This window comes from Raphanus sativus, chromosome 4, assembly GCF_000801105.2.
Source record: "Raphanus sativus cultivar WK10039 chromosome 4, ASM80110v3, whole genome shotgun sequence".
Lineage (NCBI taxonomy): Eukaryota > Viridiplantae > Streptophyta > Magnoliopsida > Brassicales > Brassicaceae > Raphanus > Raphanus sativus.
In genome coordinates, this window is record NC_079514.1 from 9,886,814 (window position 1) to 9,906,352 (window position 19,539).

General features: G+C 37.6%; 1 protein-coding gene across 3 annotated transcripts; it reads right to left on the bottom strand.

Annotated features, from left to right (window-relative positions):
• Positions 1-499: 499 nt before the first annotated feature.
• On the bottom strand, positions 500-19,171 carry LOC108853959 (structural maintenance of chromosomes flexible hinge domain-containing protein GMI1). Of its 3 annotated transcripts, none has more exons than XM_057008859.1 (39): positions 18,967-19,171; positions 18,680-18,723; positions 17,703-18,038; positions 17,564-17,596; positions 17,389-17,475; positions 7,896-7,951; positions 7,729-7,812; positions 7,511-7,583; positions 7,330-7,385; positions 7,136-7,244; positions 6,983-7,051; positions 6,802-6,888; positions 6,657-6,707; positions 6,454-6,565; positions 6,326-6,381; positions 6,100-6,228; positions 5,955-6,033; positions 5,846-5,880; positions 5,683-5,758; positions 5,408-5,596; positions 5,169-5,327; positions 5,071-5,092; positions 4,882-4,996; positions 4,679-4,795; positions 4,267-4,590; positions 4,094-4,191; positions 3,846-4,020; positions 3,619-3,727; positions 3,402-3,496; positions 3,220-3,318; positions 3,045-3,111; positions 2,877-2,962; positions 2,490-2,771; positions 2,166-2,408; positions 1,943-2,057; positions 1,640-1,856; positions 1,388-1,546; positions 986-1,306; positions 500-901 (listed from the first exon to the last, which is right to left on the bottom strand). In XM_057008859.1, exons 3-39 carry the CDS (start codon positions 18,036-18,038, stop codon positions 700-702), a joined length of 4,722 nt encoding a protein of 1,573 aa, XP_056864839.1. In that variant the 5' UTR covers positions 18,680-18,723; positions 18,967-19,171; the 3' UTR covers positions 500-699. The 3 variants fall into 3 exon arrangements, with proteins under 3 accessions (XP_056864839.1, XP_056864838.1, XP_018482940.2); XM_018627438.2 differs by lacking the exons at positions 500-901; positions 986-1,306; positions 1,388-1,546; ... (29 more) ...; positions 7,729-7,812; positions 7,896-7,951 and adding exons at positions 9,176-9,574; positions 9,654-9,977; positions 10,069-10,233; ... (29 more) ...; positions 16,990-17,073; positions 17,151-17,206 and having other exon boundaries at positions 18,967-19,142; XM_057008858.1 differs by lacking the exons at positions 17,389-17,475; positions 17,564-17,596; positions 17,703-18,038; positions 18,680-18,723; positions 18,967-19,171 and adding exons at positions 8,042-8,128; positions 8,236-8,268; positions 8,354-8,815.
• Between the last annotated feature and the right edge of the window lie 368 nt (positions 19,172-19,539).

The window sequence follows — 19,539 nt, forward strand, 5'->3', positions numbered from 1 at the left end:
TATTTTATTAGTTATTTTTACGAAATTTGGATCTGGATTCTAATATCTGCGAGTAGTATGATATTTTAGATCAGACAGTACTTTATAATTGGATATTATATTAACCTTTTAGTCTGGGCGTAACTGAGGCATTTTATAATTTATATAAGACATGTTGGATTTTTTTTTTTTTGTTAAAGAAGACATGTTGGATTTGGTCAGCTTGGTTTGGTTCAGTTGTAAATTCATAGTCAGATTAAACTGAAAGTTGTGGTTTTGTGTTAAATTATGATAAACTTAATTAAATTTACGTAACTTCAGTTAAATTCAGCTAGTTTGATTTTTGGTTGTAAATTCATGAAAGTTGTAATTTTTTGATAAATTATGATAAACTTAATTAAATTTATGTAACTTCAGTTAAATTCAGCTAGTTTGATTTTTGGTTAGTAATCATATAATATAATTTCAATTTTTATAAATCAGTAGTATAAGTTGGATGTATTTTTCATAAGAGCAAAAAAAAATCAAACTAAAAATAGAAGGGCTAGATTATATGGATTAATCGCAATAAACCAGTACCATGAACCCAAACACAAGGAGAACAAAGAAACAACCCAAAAAACACCGAAAGCCAAACCGATAATCAATGTTTGAAAATCTTTGAGATCCGGTTGAACTCATAAGTCCTAAAGATGAAAAGTTCATTGACATTCTTCTGGATTAGCTTTCTAGAGAAAGCTTTGTTGCACTCTCATATCTTTCATTAGCCTTGTCCATCTTTTTCTCCAACTTAAGCAACGAACACCTCTCCTCCTCTATCTCATTTTCAACCCTTCCCACTCTGTTCCTTGCTTCTTCCAAGTTGCTCCACTTCTCTTCTTCGTTTTCCCTTGCTGTTACCGGGAAACGAATCTCCGGTTTCCTGACACGGCAAAAGAATCAAAAACATCAAGTCACATACAAACACGCTAACATGGAAAAGAAACAACGACGAGGTCAACTGTACCTGTACACTGTATATAACTCGTTTCCTTTTGCTATAAATCCATCTAACGACACTGCACCATCACCATTGATGTGTTCAAGAGCCTCTTCAGCCTGTGCTTTGGTCTCATAAACCTGTAACTTCCCAAACAGACTATAGAACAGCGTTTCCCTAAGCCCATGACCGTCATTTGTTTTAATGTTTAGGTCCTCTTCAGCCAGGTTGATCATGTTCACTGCATAGCCTTGGAAACCCGGTATGGGATCTCCATTGGTTAGCATTGGATCATCCATGGATAGTTTCCTCTGTGGATCATTCTCCACAAGTCCACCAATCCAGGGACTACACGTTTGGAAAAAGAAAAAAAGATCATCAAGAAACAACATTAGGGTTTAGCAATACAAAACTTGAATGGTACGTTACCTTTTTAAACCAAGACATAGAACATGTGACCGGCTGGTAATTGATCTTTCGAGCCTAGCTGCTTCGGCTTGAAGCTTGAGATCACTGTCTGGTCTAAGTCTCGAAGATTTGCATACCAAAGCTAGCATAGTGTCTTCTCCCAAATACTCAGACAATACCCTGTCATATACTCATATACTCAAGTAACATAAAATACTGAAGTTTTTGTCCAAAGTTTAGAAAAATATGATCAGATCTAGAGATTAGTGTTACCTGCTAAGGGAGGTTGAGGCAACTGAACCAAGAAGCGCTACGATGCCAAACACTCCTTGCTTTGACAGAAGCTGAGACTTCGGAGCAGGAGAATTTCTGTATAAAGAACAGAACAGCGATGCCTCAGTGTTATGATGCTTCTCTTCGATGTGTTTCATCATCGATTCCTTGGTTGATAGGCACTCTGGGAACGACACACCGATAGGCTCCAGAGAAGCTGAGATGGAGAGAAACTATGAATGAGACTATGTTCTAATAAACATTTTGTGAAAGCTCTTTTTTTTAAAAAAAACTAATAGTTACCTTGCAAGGCACTCAACTCTTGCGCAGCCTCTTCATGTTCAGCTTCCAAACACTTGAGACGCTCATCTACTTTCAATATCTTTTCACTGTAACTATTGAGCTGCGCTTTTAGTACCTGCAGAGGAAAAGGAGCATTTTCAAAACAAGAACTTGGAACGCAAGTTATACATCATTATATATTTTTTTTTTGTGTGGCTAAAATGGGGTAATGATCTATACATACCTCAGTGTAATCATTCAACTGTGACATATCCACTGGTGCAGTTTGGCTACTGATAGCCGATGACATTTCTCTAATGGACAAAAGTCTAAACTGTGACTGTGAGGATGGTGTCTGTTGAGTTGGAGTCACCCATGGATTTGAAGTTGAACCAATCTTTGATTGAGGCGTTAGATATATCCTTGGATTGGGTTCAAAACTACCAATCTCATCTCTTTCAGAAGTTTGAGCAGATGTTAGCTGAATCTGAAAAATTAATAGAAGATACTATCAACAAACAACATGCATTTTCTTCTCACATATTTCAAGATTATAATTACTACCTACCTTTAAGTTCATATGAAGCTCTGGGTGCCTAGAATGGAAAACCTTAAAAGAGAAGACACCCTCAGTCTCAGGTAGGGCAAGAGAAGTGATTTTGCAGGAGCCATGAACAAAGGCATATCTGACTGTACTATCAACGCTGCTTGAAGTGGATTCAATGCTCAAGGTGTGCGAACAGTTGGATTTTTCGTCATTGTTGATACTAGTATCCATAATACCATATGAATCCGCCACTTTAAACTTGAGGTTTGTCAGATTTGTACCAGCAGTATAGTACTCTGGGAGCTTTTTTTAACAAAAAAAACAAGATAAAAGTGTTTAGGGCAGAGAGAAGATGAAGACTTAACTGCAGAACAAGTGAAGCAAACTTAGTTACAAAGATTTTTTTACCTCTGTTAACAGCCTGAGCTCTCTTATCTCAACTTGAGACTCTTTCTTGAAGATCTCTTTCTTGCCAGACATTACAGCAAGTGATACTACAGAGAAAACAAAGATATTAGACAACGAGAATACCTCTTTATTACATCTTACACAACAAATGGGCACCATTTGTTTTACCGGGTTTCCCATAGCCTGCTGTGACTTTGAGAATTCCAGATAGATCAATGCAGCCATCGCTATCAACCTATGAAGTGATCAAATGAAACAAGTTACTAAGCTCTGTCTACTACTTGTTTTATCTACTCATCTTTTTTTTTGTAATTAAAACTGAAGAAAATAAGCTTTCTCGCACCTTTAGGTCTAAGCCCATCGAGTCTTGGATACAAAAGCCATTCATACACAACAAAACAGTGGTACCTTCTTCAACATGATTATTATATCCATCGAACATCTGCTTAAAAGTTACTGCGCTCAGCTTCATTCGATGGAAATGCTCATTACTTAGATATTATTGAATACTTGTTTTATACATACCTCCAAGATATAGTTCTCAACAGTAGAATCCGGAAGCAAGTTTTCCAAAGCCTGTGGATTGTTCTCGACAACACACTTCAAAGGCCCAGGTTTAACTGAAATACAAAAGTCACTTTATAAATCAAGTTATTTTGTATCTGTAACATAAGTTACTTCAGTTTTACAGAACAGACAAATGAATAACTGTTTCTATACAAATTCAAAGCAAGAGGCTTACCTTCACAAGCAACTGAGACAGAAAATGGTTCATCCTTTGAGCATATCTCTAAGGTTGCTTTATAGTGTGGTCTAATGTGATCTAACCCATCAGTCTTAACGAGCATATTCTGCATTTGTTTAAGAAAATTAATACACTTACCACCAGAGACTTTGTACATAGTATCTATCTACCCTATCTTAATATTAAAAATATAGTCATAAGTCACAGCATTTGGACTTAGATACCTTGAATTTCAGAATTCCAGTATCAATCAGGTTGGCCTCAATCTTGTAAACCGGGACTTCGAAATCTAGACCGGCTTTCAGTTTAACTTGCAGACTTGGAACAGAAGCGAATGGTATCTGATTCTCATACTCATCCAAACAAATGATAGATAAAGGTGGAAGACACGATCCCACCCTGTAGATACACATTTATTATGTAAGTGAAGAAAGGTCTGATAAATGGCAGTGCAGTCAGTTATGAGTCTTACCTAACATTAATGGTCTCCTGATTACCACCAAGTTTCCAACTCCCCACCTTAAAAGATGGCTTAACTATCACCTTCTTTTTACAAGTAATTGAATTCCCCTACAAGGAAAATGTACACCGATTAGACTTATATGATATATATTGTAGCTTTGTATTAGTTATAGCTTTACTTACAACAGAGAAACTGAAAATGTAAGTCCCAGCTTGCTTGAACAAGTGTGGGAACTTGGACTCAAGTTTGAAGACGTAAAGACCATGAAACCCTCCAAGGATTGTAGGAAAACATCTATCTGAATACAACGGTTTTGCATTCTTATCCCTTGATCTGCCTTGTAACTCTACTTCCATGACCATCTCTCCATCCATCTTAACAATATGTTTTTGATCCAACTTTTTGGACAGTTTTGGTGGAGATGTGTAGCTAGCAGGTCGAACAACTGCAACAATCTGTTGAGGTGGAGTTCGTCCAGCACACACTGATGCACCAATAGTTGTTTCCTGTAACATGGTTATTGAAACACAAGTGCTTAGATTCATAGTCTAAATCTAACTTCTTATTAATAAGAAGTGCATGAGACGTCCCTACCCCATTGAAGTTCAATGTTCTGCAGTCTTTCTCATCCAGCAAATCGATTCTTGATGGATCCTTTTCTTTTTGCTTGACAAGTTTTCTGTTCCATTCATTCTCATCTAGAAGTACACACTGCACAAGAAACACATCTCAGAGTTAGGTTAAAAGAGTTATGCAGAAGAATAGAAAAAGTATGGTTTCAGGGCTCAGTTATTGACCTTTTCAGAGTCTATTATACTGATTGGAAAAGATGATGATTTTCGAATTTCAAGTTTTGAGATTCCTTTAATGGTTGAAAGCATGCATCCCTCTTCCTCAGAGAAATTGATTTGCCTACATTTTTTTTTTTTTAAAGAGTCAGAATACAACAAATAATACAAGTCAGAACTTAATTTAAAATCAATCACCTGCAAATAATCCGAGCATCCCCTGCTTAGAAGACACGTTGAAAGAGATCAATCCACAATGGTAAAAAAAAGTAAAACATGATCCTCATTTACTTTACCTCCGGTTTCATCTTCAAAGTTTTCTATAAGGAAGTAGTCAATGGTTGCATATACATCGTTCTTGTGAGCTCCTGAACATGCACCTTTCATGATCCTGATCTTCTGTCCACGTTCCCATGACTTCCCTTTTCTCTTCATTACCATGTGCACCCTCACAGCTACAGCTCAAACAATCATTTCAGTTACATTTTTTAATACTTTATAGAAAACCATGAAAGTGTTTTAAAGCTAAACATACCTTGACAACCAGGAGATATGCAAAGAGCTTTATTATCCAAAGAATCAAAAATAACGGTTGCTTCATCTTCACCTACTGCTTCTTCTTCATCATATGACTTATGCATCTTAAGAACCCATTCATGATAACTCTGCTCCACTTGCCCATAAGTCAGACTTTTTCCTTCCCTATGAATCACCATACTGACATCTGTAGAACCAAGTGTTACGTCTACTCTAGTCACTAGAAGAATAGCAAAAAATGAGTAAAACTTGGATTTATTTTTGTATACTTACCGTTATCTTTCTCCTTTGATTTAATACCAAAGTTTTTAAGAGCCACAGAGAATAGGTTTTGGCTTGCAAGATCAGTCTGCAAAAAAAAAAGGGCATTGTCAGTAATCAAACAAAGAAGGTACTAATTACATTAACTAGTCTTGGGGATAGTGTTTAAGCTTACTTTTGAGGGTGTTGGGACAAAACCAGCATCCAAATCTACAATCACCATGAATCAAACATACAATCATAAAACATATTATGAAAAGAAGAATGTATATAACTTGACATACCGACAAAACATTTCACTCTTTGGCAACATTTTCGAAGAGTAGAGGCTATGGTTCCTCTTTCCATGAACGGAATTGATGCCTACACAGAAAATAGCATTGGTCAAAAAAGTTCTTTGTCTAACAACAGAGAGTAAAGATGGCAAACCCAAGGGACTTCTGGGAGCAGACGGCCAAGCCTTCTTACTGAAACACGACCAAAAGTTTGGAAACTTTCAGAAACTTTGTACCCTTCCTTCTCTAAGCTTTCTATAATTATATCAATGCTTTCTTTCCCCTGCAACAATGAAAAGTTAAGAGCTCACAAATTGTTCAGTTCAAGAGAGGTAACCAAAGAGGTCAGGTTTTACTTCTTTGAAAAAAGATTGTCATACATGGACGATTGGAAAATAGACAAACTTGAGACGAGCATTTGCCTCTTGTGATGTTCCTGCATGACAAACAATGAGATGAAGAAGCAAAAGCAGCTAGACGCAACTTAAACTGTCCAAAGGCTTAGTACCTTTGCTTTTTACGCAGAATCGAATCTGAAACCAAAACTCTTCACCCTTGGAGTTTAGGTTGGTGGTGGCAACCTCTCCACCCACTATCTCAGTTAAATCCTCTCCATGGACCTTGATAATGTCAAAATAAAAAATAAAAAAAGATAAAGCAATGAATGTAACTAAGAGCACGAAAATAAATAAGAAAATGATAGTATCTAACCTGAAACTCAACAGGCCTAAGAGTCCTTCCCGTTTTAGAGACTTCATCACACTACAAGGTTGACAAAAGTAAAAAAAAAAATATCATTAAGCCATCCAAGAACCACCAGAACAAAGAGATTAGTTATAACATAATGAACAATTACCTGGATGTAAGGAAAATAAATATCCTTAAGTCTGCACTGAAGTTGATATATCTCTGGGATCTTGCGTTTCCATTCAAAGATCTCAACCTAGAAATGAAATAGAATACTCAGTTGCGGTTTCAGGAATTTTAAGTGTTATAAATACATGATTAAACTAGCTACTATAGTGACATATGTTAACCTTTGTGAAGCTTCCATGAGGAGATAACTTCATTTCCTCGTCCAAAGGATCCCTCATTCCACCGGCGACCTTTACAGAAAAAAAAGAAGATGAACTTTGATGATTGTATTAAGAAGCTAAACTGAGTAGCAAGATGGTTGTATGATAATAAACCTTCCAGTTCTTTCCGGATATAGAACGATTGTCAATCAGTGCTTCTTTATTGAGTTGCAGGGTGAATACTTTCTTGGACTGTTTCGTCTTTGAAGACACCAACGTCCGCCTAACCATGCAAATGTCAAGTGAGTTGGATGCACATAAGGAAAGGAACACTGATGATCGGTGAAAACATGAAAAAATACTCTCACCTTCCCAAATGCATACACGCATATGCACCTCCATATCCAAACATTCCAAAGTATGGCTATACAGCATAAGAGTAAGAGTCCATTTTTAGAAGGAAAAAACAGTAAAGTACTTGACAGAACAATGTATCACACACACACACTTGTCAAGTTAACTCAAAGATGCTCTATTGGTGTTACATACCATAAGGTATGGTGGTTTGCCTCCAATAGCTTTGGATTTGTTAGACCTATGTATTGAAGCCCCTATTTTCCCCCTGCACAAATAATTGAAAGAAAGTTATGAACAAAAATCTATAATTTTAGTAAAAGAAAGAACATTTTTAGTTGAATAATAGTGTCTCAGTAACATTAGTATTTTGCAAAAGAAAAAAATATCTTCCTAAGTTTAAGCTGCGTCACCATTTAGCAATAGAATTCTCTTTGCTACTGTCCATTCCAGGACCAGAGTCAAAGACTGAAATCCGATCTTCCAGAACATCCACACTGCAAAACCAATCACATGAATTCCAATTTTTTTTTTTTTAAACTCAGTTTTGATCATTTGACGTCTTATGACAAGAAAAAACCTAATCAGTCTTCTGTTTCCAGGGGAACAAGACCACACAGCTTGCAAAGAATTATCCTGTGAAAAAAATGAGGAGGAATGATTATTGTAGTTCTTTCAACAGGAAATCTCTTCAGGTAATTAATTGTTACTGAAAAAAACACTTACTATAAGATCCGCAAGAGCTGTCTCAAAGCTATAATTTTCAGGTAGTTCTCTAAGCATATCAGTATCAGGAGTCAAATCCCACATATTCTGCATATAAGAACAAACCAAGAATATAATCATCAGCACTGGAACAAAGTTAAAATGAGTCAGTGATATACATTACATATATCAAAAACCTAAATAATAATACTGACCTCATACATAGTGGGAGCTTCACCAGACCCATCCTGGTCCAGAGATTAAAGATATTGCAAAACACATCAGAACAGATCAAGTGAAAGCAACAAAAGGAGATTAAAAATAAAGACTCACATCAAGACGTAGGATATTGCAGAAATCAGGATCAAAACTCTCAAGTCGAACTATTCCTCTAATCTTTTCACCGTTAAAGTCAAGATAAGATTCAGCAGCCAGATTCCAGTCAATCCGTTTCCGCATCTTTCCTGACAAGACACAGCCCTTCCGAGTTTTGTCATACTCCTCTTTCACCAGATCGACGAAACTCCTCATCGACATTTCAGGTTGTGGATTAGTGAGCGTGAGTGTCACGTTAGTGCCGTTTGGTAAAAGAACCTTGAGTTTGTAAAACTTATCTCCTTCTTCATCATCATCAACTAGAACCAGTGCTCTCTTGAGCGGTCTCCGGTCACTCATATGAAAAATACAAAGCGATGAGGAAACCTACAAAAAGAAAAAGAAGAAGAGCAACTATATTGTATCTTCAGAGAGGAAAGTGTAAAATGCAACCAGATGAGGAAAGAAAGCAGAAGATGAAGAGACGTGGAGTGAGAAAGAGAGTAAGTGAAGAGACTCTTTGTGAACTTATAACACGCACCAAGTTTTAAAAATAAATATTTTTTGAAATAAAACTGAGATTTTATTGGCTATTATAGATTGGTGCTCTGTTTCCCAAGAGAAGCAAACTATTATTTACAGAAGTAACTATATATTTCTGTACTTTCTTGGAAATACCCCGAACTTCATACATTTACAGAGATACCCAAAATTGACATTTCACTTAGCGTTGCTCCTTTGCTATTTTCAACTTTGACTAGGATTTTTCTTTATTTACAGAATCTCACTTAAGTGTTTTGATTTGTGGGAGATAGATGTAGCAGAATCTGATTGTTCATGCAGCATACAAGAGTCTACTTTATAAACGAAAAGCTTATATAAACATTCAGAACATAGAGTGATGAAGCAAAACAACCAACGACGATCATATCCACAAAAGACCAGCCCTAACAGACACAATAAACAAGTTCCAAGTTTTCATGAACTAAAAACTAACACCAAAATGCTTTTATTAAGCCTCCCACAAACATTTATACGTCCAGAGACTCAGACATGGCTGTGCAACGTTTGTACTTCTGAGTTGCCTTCTTCAGCTTTTTCCCTATCTTCTTCAACAAACCTTCCTCCACAAGTATCTCCTCCTCGCGCTTTCTCTTCTTATCCCTCGTTATTTCCATCTTCACCAACGTCTTCTCGTGGTTCTCTGGTATTGTTATTGGGAAATGAACTTCCGGAATGCTGACAACCCCCCAAAAAAAGAGCAGAGAGATCAGTTTCAACAGTCATAATAACCGAAGTAGAAAGCAAGCGCACGTACCAGGATCCAGAGAATAAAAATCCTTTTCTTGTTTTGATCACACCATCTAGAGACACAGCATCTACACCAACGAGGTAAGAAAGGGCTGCTTCAAGATCCTTTCCTGTCTCGTAAACTTGCAGGTCTCCAAAAAGTTCATAGAAGAGCGTCTCTCTAAGCCCGTGACCCGACTTTGTCCCTATATCCAGGTCCCCTAAAGCCAGCTCCATCATGTTCACAGCGTAACCTTTGAAACCTGGTATGGGATCTCCATTGCGTAGGGAAGGGTTAACCATCGCTAATCTCCTCTGAGGATCATTTTCAACAAGTCCACTTCTCCAAGTTCTACATTTTTGTTGTATCAGAGCACCAAACATAACATCAGTTAGCTAAGCAATAGAATCAAAAATTAGCAACCAATCAGAGTCTAGATTACCTGGTTGCATCAAGACAAATAACTTGCAAAGGATTGGTTATGGGACGTCGGAGCCTAGCTGCTTCAGCTTGAAGCTTCAGGTACTCATCAAAGCTTGGACTATATTCTGATGATTTGCATACCAGCGCAAGCATTGTGTCCTTCCCCAAATATGCAGATAATACCCTGAGTTGTCACATATCAAATAACTTTGAGAAAATTGAAGTTTCGACTCGGATCAGAAAAGAAACACTTTTTGGTTATAAATTGATGTTCACCTGCTTAGTGAGGTGGAGGCAACTGAACCAAGAAGGGCTACAATGCCAAACACTCCTCTGTTTGACAGATTCAAAGACCGTGGAGGGGGAACATCTTTGGTAAGAGAACAAAACACCGATGCTGCAGTGTCCTGATGCTCCTCTTCAATGTGTTTCATCATTGACTCTCTGGTAGATAGGCATTCCGGGAGCGCCTCACAGATAGAATCCAGAGAAGCTGAGATGAAAATTTACATGAACAGGTTAAGAGTTTCAAAAACCAAAAAGTGAAAAAAGGATCGCCAAGATAGTAGTTACCTTGCAAAGTAATCAACTCTTGGTCGGCCTGTTCTTGTTCAGCCACCAAACATTTTAGACGCTCATCTATTTCCTCTTGCTTGCCTTTGTATGTACTGAGTTCTTGTTTTAAACTCTGCAGCCGAGAAAAAGACATTTTTTATGAACTTGGAACACAAATATTAGATCAGTCTAAGATGAAACGAAAATTATCAAAATATCTGTGGCATAAATAGTGATAATCATATACCTGTGTGTACTGCACTATATCCATCACGCCAGATGGGCAGCTTCCATCCAAAGACTGTGACCTAATGGCCAAAACTCCAAACTGTGAACATGGAGTTCGTTCCAATCCTAAACTGGGAGTTGGAGTCATCACCCCTGGTCGATTTGTGGTTGAAGCCATCCCTGATTGAGGTGTTGATGTCATCCTTGAGTAAGGTGTTGAACAGCCAATGTTGTCATCTCTTTCAATTGCTGGAGGAGGCGTTATCAGAATCTGAACAAGAGAAAATCAGTGTGAATTAACATGAGCATCAACTGAAACATATATCAATATATAACTCAAGTCACATATTACCTTTAAATCCACATGAAGCTCAGGATACCGAGAATGGAAAACCTTGAAGGAGAAGATACCATCAGTCTCAGGTAAGGAGAGAGAAGGAACTTTGCAGGAACCATGGACAAAGGCATATCTGATTCCACTCTCAACTCTGCTTGAATCAGATTCAACGCTCAGGGTGTGGGAACACCTGGTTTTTTCGTCATGATGGATACTAGTATCCATAGAACCATCTGAATCCGTCACTTTGAAAATGAGGTTCGTAAGATTTGAACCGGCAGTACATGGCCCGGGCAGCTGATTGAAACATAACAATTTTCAGGACGAGATAGATAAGTTTTTGCACCAAAAGAATATTTTTACCTCTGTTACAAGCCTTAGCTCTCGTTCCTCGATCTGAGACTCTTTCCGAAATATCTCTTTAGAATCAGACACAACAGAGAACGAGACTGTCGAAAACAAACAAAAAAAAATATCACAATCAGAAGATAATTGTAAAAGGGAAATGACGCCAGACGAATATAGAGATTGAAAAGATCATGTTACCATGTTTTCCATAGCCTTCTGTGACTTTGAGAATGCCAGAGAGATCAATGCAGCCACGGCCATCAACCTATCAAAATGATCAACAAATCAAAACGCAAAACCATCTAAGAAACTGAGTCATCTTACATAGTGCTACAATGGCAAGAAAACTGTATATTATATAAGATCCACTCAAAAAGTCAGACAGAGAATAAGTTTATCACACCTTACGGTCAGCGCCCATCCAATCTTCAATACGATAGCCATCAGTATTTATCAGAACAGTGGTCCCTTCTGCAACGTGGTTATTGAATCCATCGAACATCTGCATGAAAGTTATGATCAACTTGAATTGAACAAAAACCTGTTACTGTATAAACAATATTCATAGACATACAAAGCGTACCTCCAGAATCAAATTTTCAACAGTAGAACCTGGAAGCAAATTTTCAAAAGCCTGAAGATTATTCACTTCAACACGTTCCAGAGGCCCGGGGTTCACTGAAAAAAGCAAGAAAAAAGGTTGTTTAAAAGGAAATAAACTTTCATAAAGACTTAACCAGTAAACATAGAATTTCTATCTTACATTTACAAGCAATCGTGACACATAGAGGTTTGTCTTGTGCTCGTATCTCCAAGGTTGCATCATAGTTTGGGCTGATCTTGTCTAATCCATCAGTCTCAACGAGCATTTCCTGCATTAGGTTTGACAAAACTTTCATACACAATTCGAACTGTCTTTAGTAATCTGTAGTCGCTTAACATTAACCATGGGGAATATATACCTTGATCATGAGAGTTGATCCTCCATCTATCAGGTTGGCCTCAAAGTCATCAATCTTGAGTTGAAATCCAGAGTTGGCTTTCAGTTCAACTTCCAAGCTTGGAACAGAAGTGAACTGTATCTGATTTCCATACTCATCTAAGCAGGCAATACCGAAAGGTTTTAGACACGAACCAACCCTGTAGAAGAAACACAACTCATATTGATCAAGTTTCGACATTCCAAAATTTACAGGTGAAGGGAATAGTTTTAAAGAGTCTTTACCGAACATTCCACGGCTGGGGGTCCAGACTCTCATCAAGTTTCCACTTTGCTGCCTTTGAAGAAGGTTTAACAACAACCGTTCTGCTGCACGTTATCGAGCCGCCCTGAAGGTAAAAGTGTTTCGGAAATTACATTACATGATTACTCCTAAAAAAAATTAACTGGCAAGCAGTAAGGAAAAAATTACTTACGATAGAGAAAGAAAAGTTGTAAGTTCCAGCTCTCTTGAAGAGGTTAGGAAACTTGGAGCCAAGGGAGAAGATGTAAAGACCACCAATCCCTTTACGAGATGTAGGAAACAAGCGCTGAGAACACACGGATTTGGCGGCAACCTTAGCACTCGGTTTCGTGTTTGGATCTGCCAGTTTTACCACCATGACCATCTCTTTGCCCTCCATATTAACGATATGCTTCTGCTCCAACTTCTTTGACGGTGATGTGAAGCATGCAGGTCGGATAACCGCCACAATCTGTTGCGGGGGAGCTCTCCCAACACGCACAGAAACTGGTAGTTCCTGTTGTCACATATTGATATAGAAAACGTTACTCTACATACTGCCACTTATATGTGTTGACATCAAACTCTTAAGTAAATATTGACACGTTCTTACCCCATCAATGTTCAATTCTCTGCAATCCCTCTCTTCCAGTAAATCAATCCTCGAAGGTGCCTTTTCCTGTTTCTTTTCAAGTTTTCTAGTCCATTCTTCAGCATCTGCATGTAGGCACTGTACAAAAAAAACGTTTCTCAGAGTGAAACCCTTGTTGGCTGTACGCAGAAGAAAGAGAATAACAAGAAAAGAAAAGAAATAGTTAAAGTGGTTGACCTTTCCAGAGTCGATTAAAGTAATAGGTAAGGACAAAGACTTCTTAAGTTCCAGTCTCCAACTTTCATCGATGCATGAAAGCTTGCATCCTTCTTTCTCAGGGCAATCGATAGGCCTAAAATTTTAAAGCTATAAGACCACACAGCTCCCAATAAAATACTCAGATGGAAGAGAAAAAGAAAGTCACCTGCATAGAATCCGAGTATCACCTGTGCTCATAAAAAACATTATAAAAAGAAAAGATTTAGCCACAGCGAGTACAAAACATTTATTCCACTTGTAGTTAAAATGAAGGGTGGAGATGGTACTAACCGCCTGCTTCGTCCTCAAACCCTTCTATTAGAAAATAGTCAATGGTAGCGTAGACATTACCATTGTGAACCCCAGCGTAAGCTCCGCTCAGAATCTTTATTTTCTGGCCACGTTTCCACAACTTTCCTTTTCTCTTAACTACCTTGTGCACCCTCACAGCTAGATCACAAGAGCATTGAAAGTAATTAGTACCCCAAATTAGACAAGGAGAATCCTCAAGCATGTTTCTACTTCAGCATCAATACCAGTAAGAAACTCTGTCTAAAATCAACTAACCAAAGTTTCTTTATCATGCATGAAAAGCTAATACATACCATCACGCAAGATGCCAAGAGCCTTTTTATCCAAGGACTCAAGAACGAGAATGCCTTCATCTTCACCTGACGTGGCCTCTTCATCATGGGCATCATGCATCTTCATAACCCAATCCTGATAGTTCTGGTCCAGTTGTGTGATGCCGAGTTGTTTTCCTTCTCGTCGAATCACCATTTTGACATCTGCAAAACAATAATTCATTTCTAATCTTAGTACCAAAAGAAGAAGAAAGTTTGCAGAAGGACTTTAAAGATTCAACTTACCAGTATCCTTCTCCTTATTTGTCGGTTTACTTCCGAAGTTTCTTAGAGCCACCGAGAAAGGATTTTGGCTTGCGAGGTCGGTCTGTAAAAAGAATGTGCAGTGATCAGATGATAATGTGCTAAATACTTCAAATAATCTAGGTTAGAGTTTATCTCACTTTGGAGGGCGTTGGGCTAAAACCAGCATCCAAATCTGCAAAAAAGGAGTGTATACATTCATAAAAAAAAAAATACTAAACCAGAGGTGCATATAGAATTGAATATATGCATGAGCATTTTCATACCGATAAAGCATTTTACTCTTCGGCAAGATTTCTCCAAAGTAGACGCTCTGAAACCTTTTTGCATAAACGGTATTGAACCCTACACATGATTATTGGTAAAACAAACAAGGGCAATAAGTGAAGTTCTTTTTTCAAGCGCATTTGAAGAACTTCATGTAGTTAGCATGCTAATGGTGACAAGAGAAGACTAACCCAACGGACTTCTGGAAGTAGACGACCAAGCCTTCTTACTGAAACACGACCAAAAGTCTGGAAGTTTTCGGAAACTTCGCATCCTTCCTGTGCTAGCCCCTCCAAAATTTTCTCGATGCTTTCTTTTCCCTGTATAGCTCATAACGCCTTCAGTTAAAAAAAGGTGACCAAAGGTAATGTTTTTGCTTCTTCAGAAAAGAGTTGTGTCATACCTGGACGATTGGAAAATAAACAAATTTGAGGCGAGCATTTGCCTCTTGAGGTCTCCCTGGAAAAGACAATTACATAAATTACTTTCATTATCCAATACACCGCAAGCAGAATATCTCTTTGTTAGAAGACACACAACACAATTCTAATGAAGCCTATGCTACCAAATATTGAATCCCAAGCAGCTGAGACCTGAAGGTTTTTTACCTTTTCGTTTTTCACTTGTAAGACTGAATCGAATCTGAAACGAAAACTCTTCACCCTTGGAGTTTAGGTTGGTAATGGCAACTTCACCACCTGCTATCTCAGCTAAATCTTCTCCACTGACCTGGAAAATGATACGCTTAGTAATACAAACGTGAAACACAGTTATTTATTCAGTGATGAAAATGACAAACCTGAAACTCTACAGGCCTTTCAGTCCTCCCAGTTTCGGAAAGTTCGTCACACTACAGGTTGATAAAGCACATTAAAAAAAGCAGTGTGACATTTGATTAGAACCAAGACAAATGTTCAAAGGAAGGACAATTTAAAAAAAAAAACTTATACTAGCGAACAGGAATTGATGCATTTTCCCTATTTTATAGGACAGTACTTTGAAGCATCATTGGACTCAAGTAGACAATAATGTACTCTGGTGAAGATTAACATGCTAAAAGTAACCTAAAAAGCCGATCAACAAAACTCCAAGCAATAACCAAGTATTATGACATATTGTATTGTTGATAGACTAAGAATACCTGAATGTAAGGGAAGTAAATATCCTTAAGCCTGCACTGTAGTTGGTATATTTTGGACATGTCGAATTCTGATTCAAATATCTCAATCTGGAAAGAAAATAAAGCTCAGGAGTTTCAGATTAGCATTGAAACTGAAAATGTCAAAAGCTGAAAAGCAAACGGTGATATATATAGGGACTAGGAAATTTAGAAAAAGAGTGAACCTTTGTGAAACTTCCACGAGGCGATAACTTATTTTCTTCCTCTGTCGGGTCCCTCATGCCACCACTAGTCTATACAATTCATTATTTAGGAAACGTTGGCAACCACAAGCGAGACATAGAATCCAAAATTTAATAAATGAATGAATCATATTACCTTCCAGTTTTTTCCCGAGACTGAGTGGTTGTCAGTCAAGGCTTCTTGCTCGTAGTGCAAAGTGAATACTTTCTTGGACTCTTTCGTTTTAGCAGACACCAAAGTACGCCTAATAAAGGAAGAGAGTTAAAACGCAACCAGATAATGCAGAAGATCATAGGTTGACTAAAGAGGAAGCTGAAGCTCACTTTCCCAAGAACATACAAGCATAAGGACCTCCATATCCAAACATCCCAAAGAATGGCTACAAAGAAAAAAAGAGTGAATCATTCTTCAGATCGTACAATAGCAGGTAGTGATAACAACGAATAATCCAAAACTGACATATTTCTTAACCCAATGTGCTAATTATCCATCAAAATATTTGAAATAAAAAACTTTATAAATTGCAAGATGAATCCTGAGCTATTTTCCACTAGTGAGTTACCTTAAGGTATGGTGGGCTGCCTCCAATAGCAAGGGTCTTTTCAGATCTGTGTAATGAGCCTCCTATTTTTCCCCTGCACAATATAAAACAAAAAAAAGAAGAATGTTCAAGTTAATACCAAAAACATTAAACCTGCAGTATCAAACTGAGGAAACAAAACTTGATTGCAGTATCAATCTTATTAAATATATAAAGACATGTGAGGTTGTATAGTTGTATGTTCCTACAGAACAGTTTCTCAGTTCATAATCATAACTCAATAGCCGCCCTTACTTCCATGTTTTGTCAGCATTTGAATGAAACTGAAGAAGAAATCTCACCATTTAACAATAGCATTTTCCTCACTACTGTCCATTCCTCTCCCAGTATCAAAGACTGAAATCTTATTTGCAGAAACATCCACACTGCAAAAAAGGAATCACATGAATTGAAGGATCACACTCAGTTTTGTTCATCTAACCTCTAAATGACAAGTACAAACCTAATCAGCTTTCGCTCTCTGGTGGAACAAGACCACACAGCTTGCAAAGAATTATCCTGTGATATAAACAGCATGAGCACTCGAGTTCCATATCAGGAATAAATAAGAAATCTAACACACAGTCAAACACAATTTCATCTTCTTGTCCTGAGAATATGAATGTCCACTTTGAACAAACACACATGAATTTTCCATAAGGCATTTCACCTTTTAACTCAAATAATACTGAAACACTTACTATTAGATCCGCAAGAGCTGTCTCAAAGGTATAATTTTCAGGTTGCTCTTTCAGAAGATCAGTGTCAGGTGTCAAATCCCACAGGTTCTGCAAAACCAAGAGTGAACTTTTCACATACCAACGTAACGAGACAAACATTCAGCAAGTGTTTATGTTTCAGAATAGTAATGCTGACCTCATACATGGTGGAACTCACACCAGAACCGTCCTGATCCAAAGGTCGACAGAGAGAACATCAGAAAACAAGAAGACAGAAAATAGTTCAAGAACAAATCCTCATTTTAACAGAACAAGTGTGGGGGGAGGAAACTCACATCAAGACGTATTATGTGGGACGAGTTGGGCTTGAAGGCAGCAAAGCGAACCACTCCTTTCATCCTTTCACCATCTGACTCAAGAAGGAACTTTCCGCCCAAGTTCCAATCAACCCTTGTCCTCTTGGTCATCAAGAGACAGTCTTTACGAGCTTTTTCATACTCCTCCTTCACCAGATTCACAAAACTCCCCATCGGCATCTCACGTTCGGGGTTAGTGACGGTGAGGGGCACACTCGTGCTGTTCGGTAAGAGGACCGTGAAGCTGTACACCACATCATCTTCATCATCCTCGTCTAGAACCAATGCTCTCCTGACAAATCTCCTAGAGCTCATCTGAAATGTGAAGAACAGGATTCAAAAAATGAAACATAATAATCCAGAATTACAGGCTTAGCAGTGGAAGCTAAAGATGGAGAGCAATGATTGCTAAGAAGAGAAACACAAAGCGATCCAATGATAAAAAAGATACAAACTTTCTTCCTTTGTTTGTGAATTCCATATAAAGTAAGTAACTTGTGTGTTTGCTGACTTATAAGACAAGTAATTTAAAGCTACATGTATAGATACAAGAACCAGTTTACAAAAGGAAAGAAGAAGAACGGTTCTACATTCCTAATAAAGAATGAAACAACGCCCGTAAAGACTAAAACTTTACCCAAGAGCACATGTTTAAACAGAGGATGCATTAGTTTAATCTTTAAAAGATTAAAAAAAAAAAGCAACTTGGTTAAGAGAGTGGGGACTAGAGAGAAGACAAAAGACACTGCAATGTAATGTAACGAGCATTCAGGGACGAAGACAGAGATGTAGTTGGGTATTAAACATTATCCTAACCTAAGACAACCCAAACGACAACTATTAGGGTTTGGTTGTCTTGTCTCAATCAATCTCCGATCAAAGACAAAACCCGCATTCAAAGTCTAAGCTTTGTCAGACTGGAAACTGAGAAAGGAAAAGGAGATGCGAGCAGTTACCGTATGTGTTTCGCTTCCGAGTAAGCTTAGCAAAAGCAAAGGACCTGAAACAAAAACAAAGAAGAGGAGATCGGAATCAGAACGAGGAAGAGGAAGCAAAACCCCAAAATAAAGTTTCAGTCTTTTTCAGTTATTTGCGAAGAAGATGAAAAGACATAACTTTTCCAGGCTTCGCGACAAAAGATGTGAAGAGTAATTTAAAAAAAAAAAAATCAAAACTTTTTTTGTTTCAGTGGAGAGACGATGGAGTGAGTGAGTGAGTGATGAAGAAGATAGTCTATGTTTACCTTTGAGCGAGTTGTTTCTCAGACACACCAAGAGAGAAATTAATGCTTCTTCACACTAAGAGTTGAGAGAGAGAAACAAGGAAGAGACTTTAGAGAAAGACAGAGACAGAGAGAGGGAGAGAGAAGGCACAAGCTTCGGGCGCACGCAGTTCTCTGCTTCTCTTTGCCACTCCTGGACACGTCACTCCCAATTTTTTTTGGTTGTATGTATAATCGGCCTGACATCACCTTATGTGTGATGTATCATGTATGTATTGGATAAAAAGTTATTTTCAATTTTATAGAAATGGTAGTATTGACTATTGATTTATCAAAAAACAAAAAAACTACAGCTGTTAACCAAAATGTATATTTTCTTTCTTATGTAACAAAAAAAAAGTATTTTTTCTTTCTTTACAAAAAGTTCTTACCGGAGTTATGGAGACATATGGATTTGGATATCCGGAAAATTTAAATTATGTAAATATAAATTTGGGTTTATCGAATCTATAAATTTGGTATCTAGATCTAGATTTTTGACCTCCGAATATTCCTCTAGATATTATACTATATACTGATATTTAGATTTAGATC

What these genes read in the sequence shown, in the direction of transcription:
- LOC108853959 (XM_018627438.2), bottom strand. Translation starts at nt 18,038, where the DNA reads ATGAGCTCTAGGAGATTTGTCAGGAGAGCATTGGTTCTAGACGAGGAT. An exon ending in GCAGCCCACCATACCTTAAG is followed by an intron (nt 16,487 to 16,669) that starts GTAACTCACTAG and finishes TTTTCTTTGTAG; the next exon opens with CCATTCTTTGGGATGTTTGG. An exon ending in GCCTCCACCTCACTAAGCAG is followed by an intron (nt 10,234 to 10,325) that starts GTGAACATCAAT and finishes GTGACAACTCAG; the next exon opens with GGTATTATCTGCATATTTGG.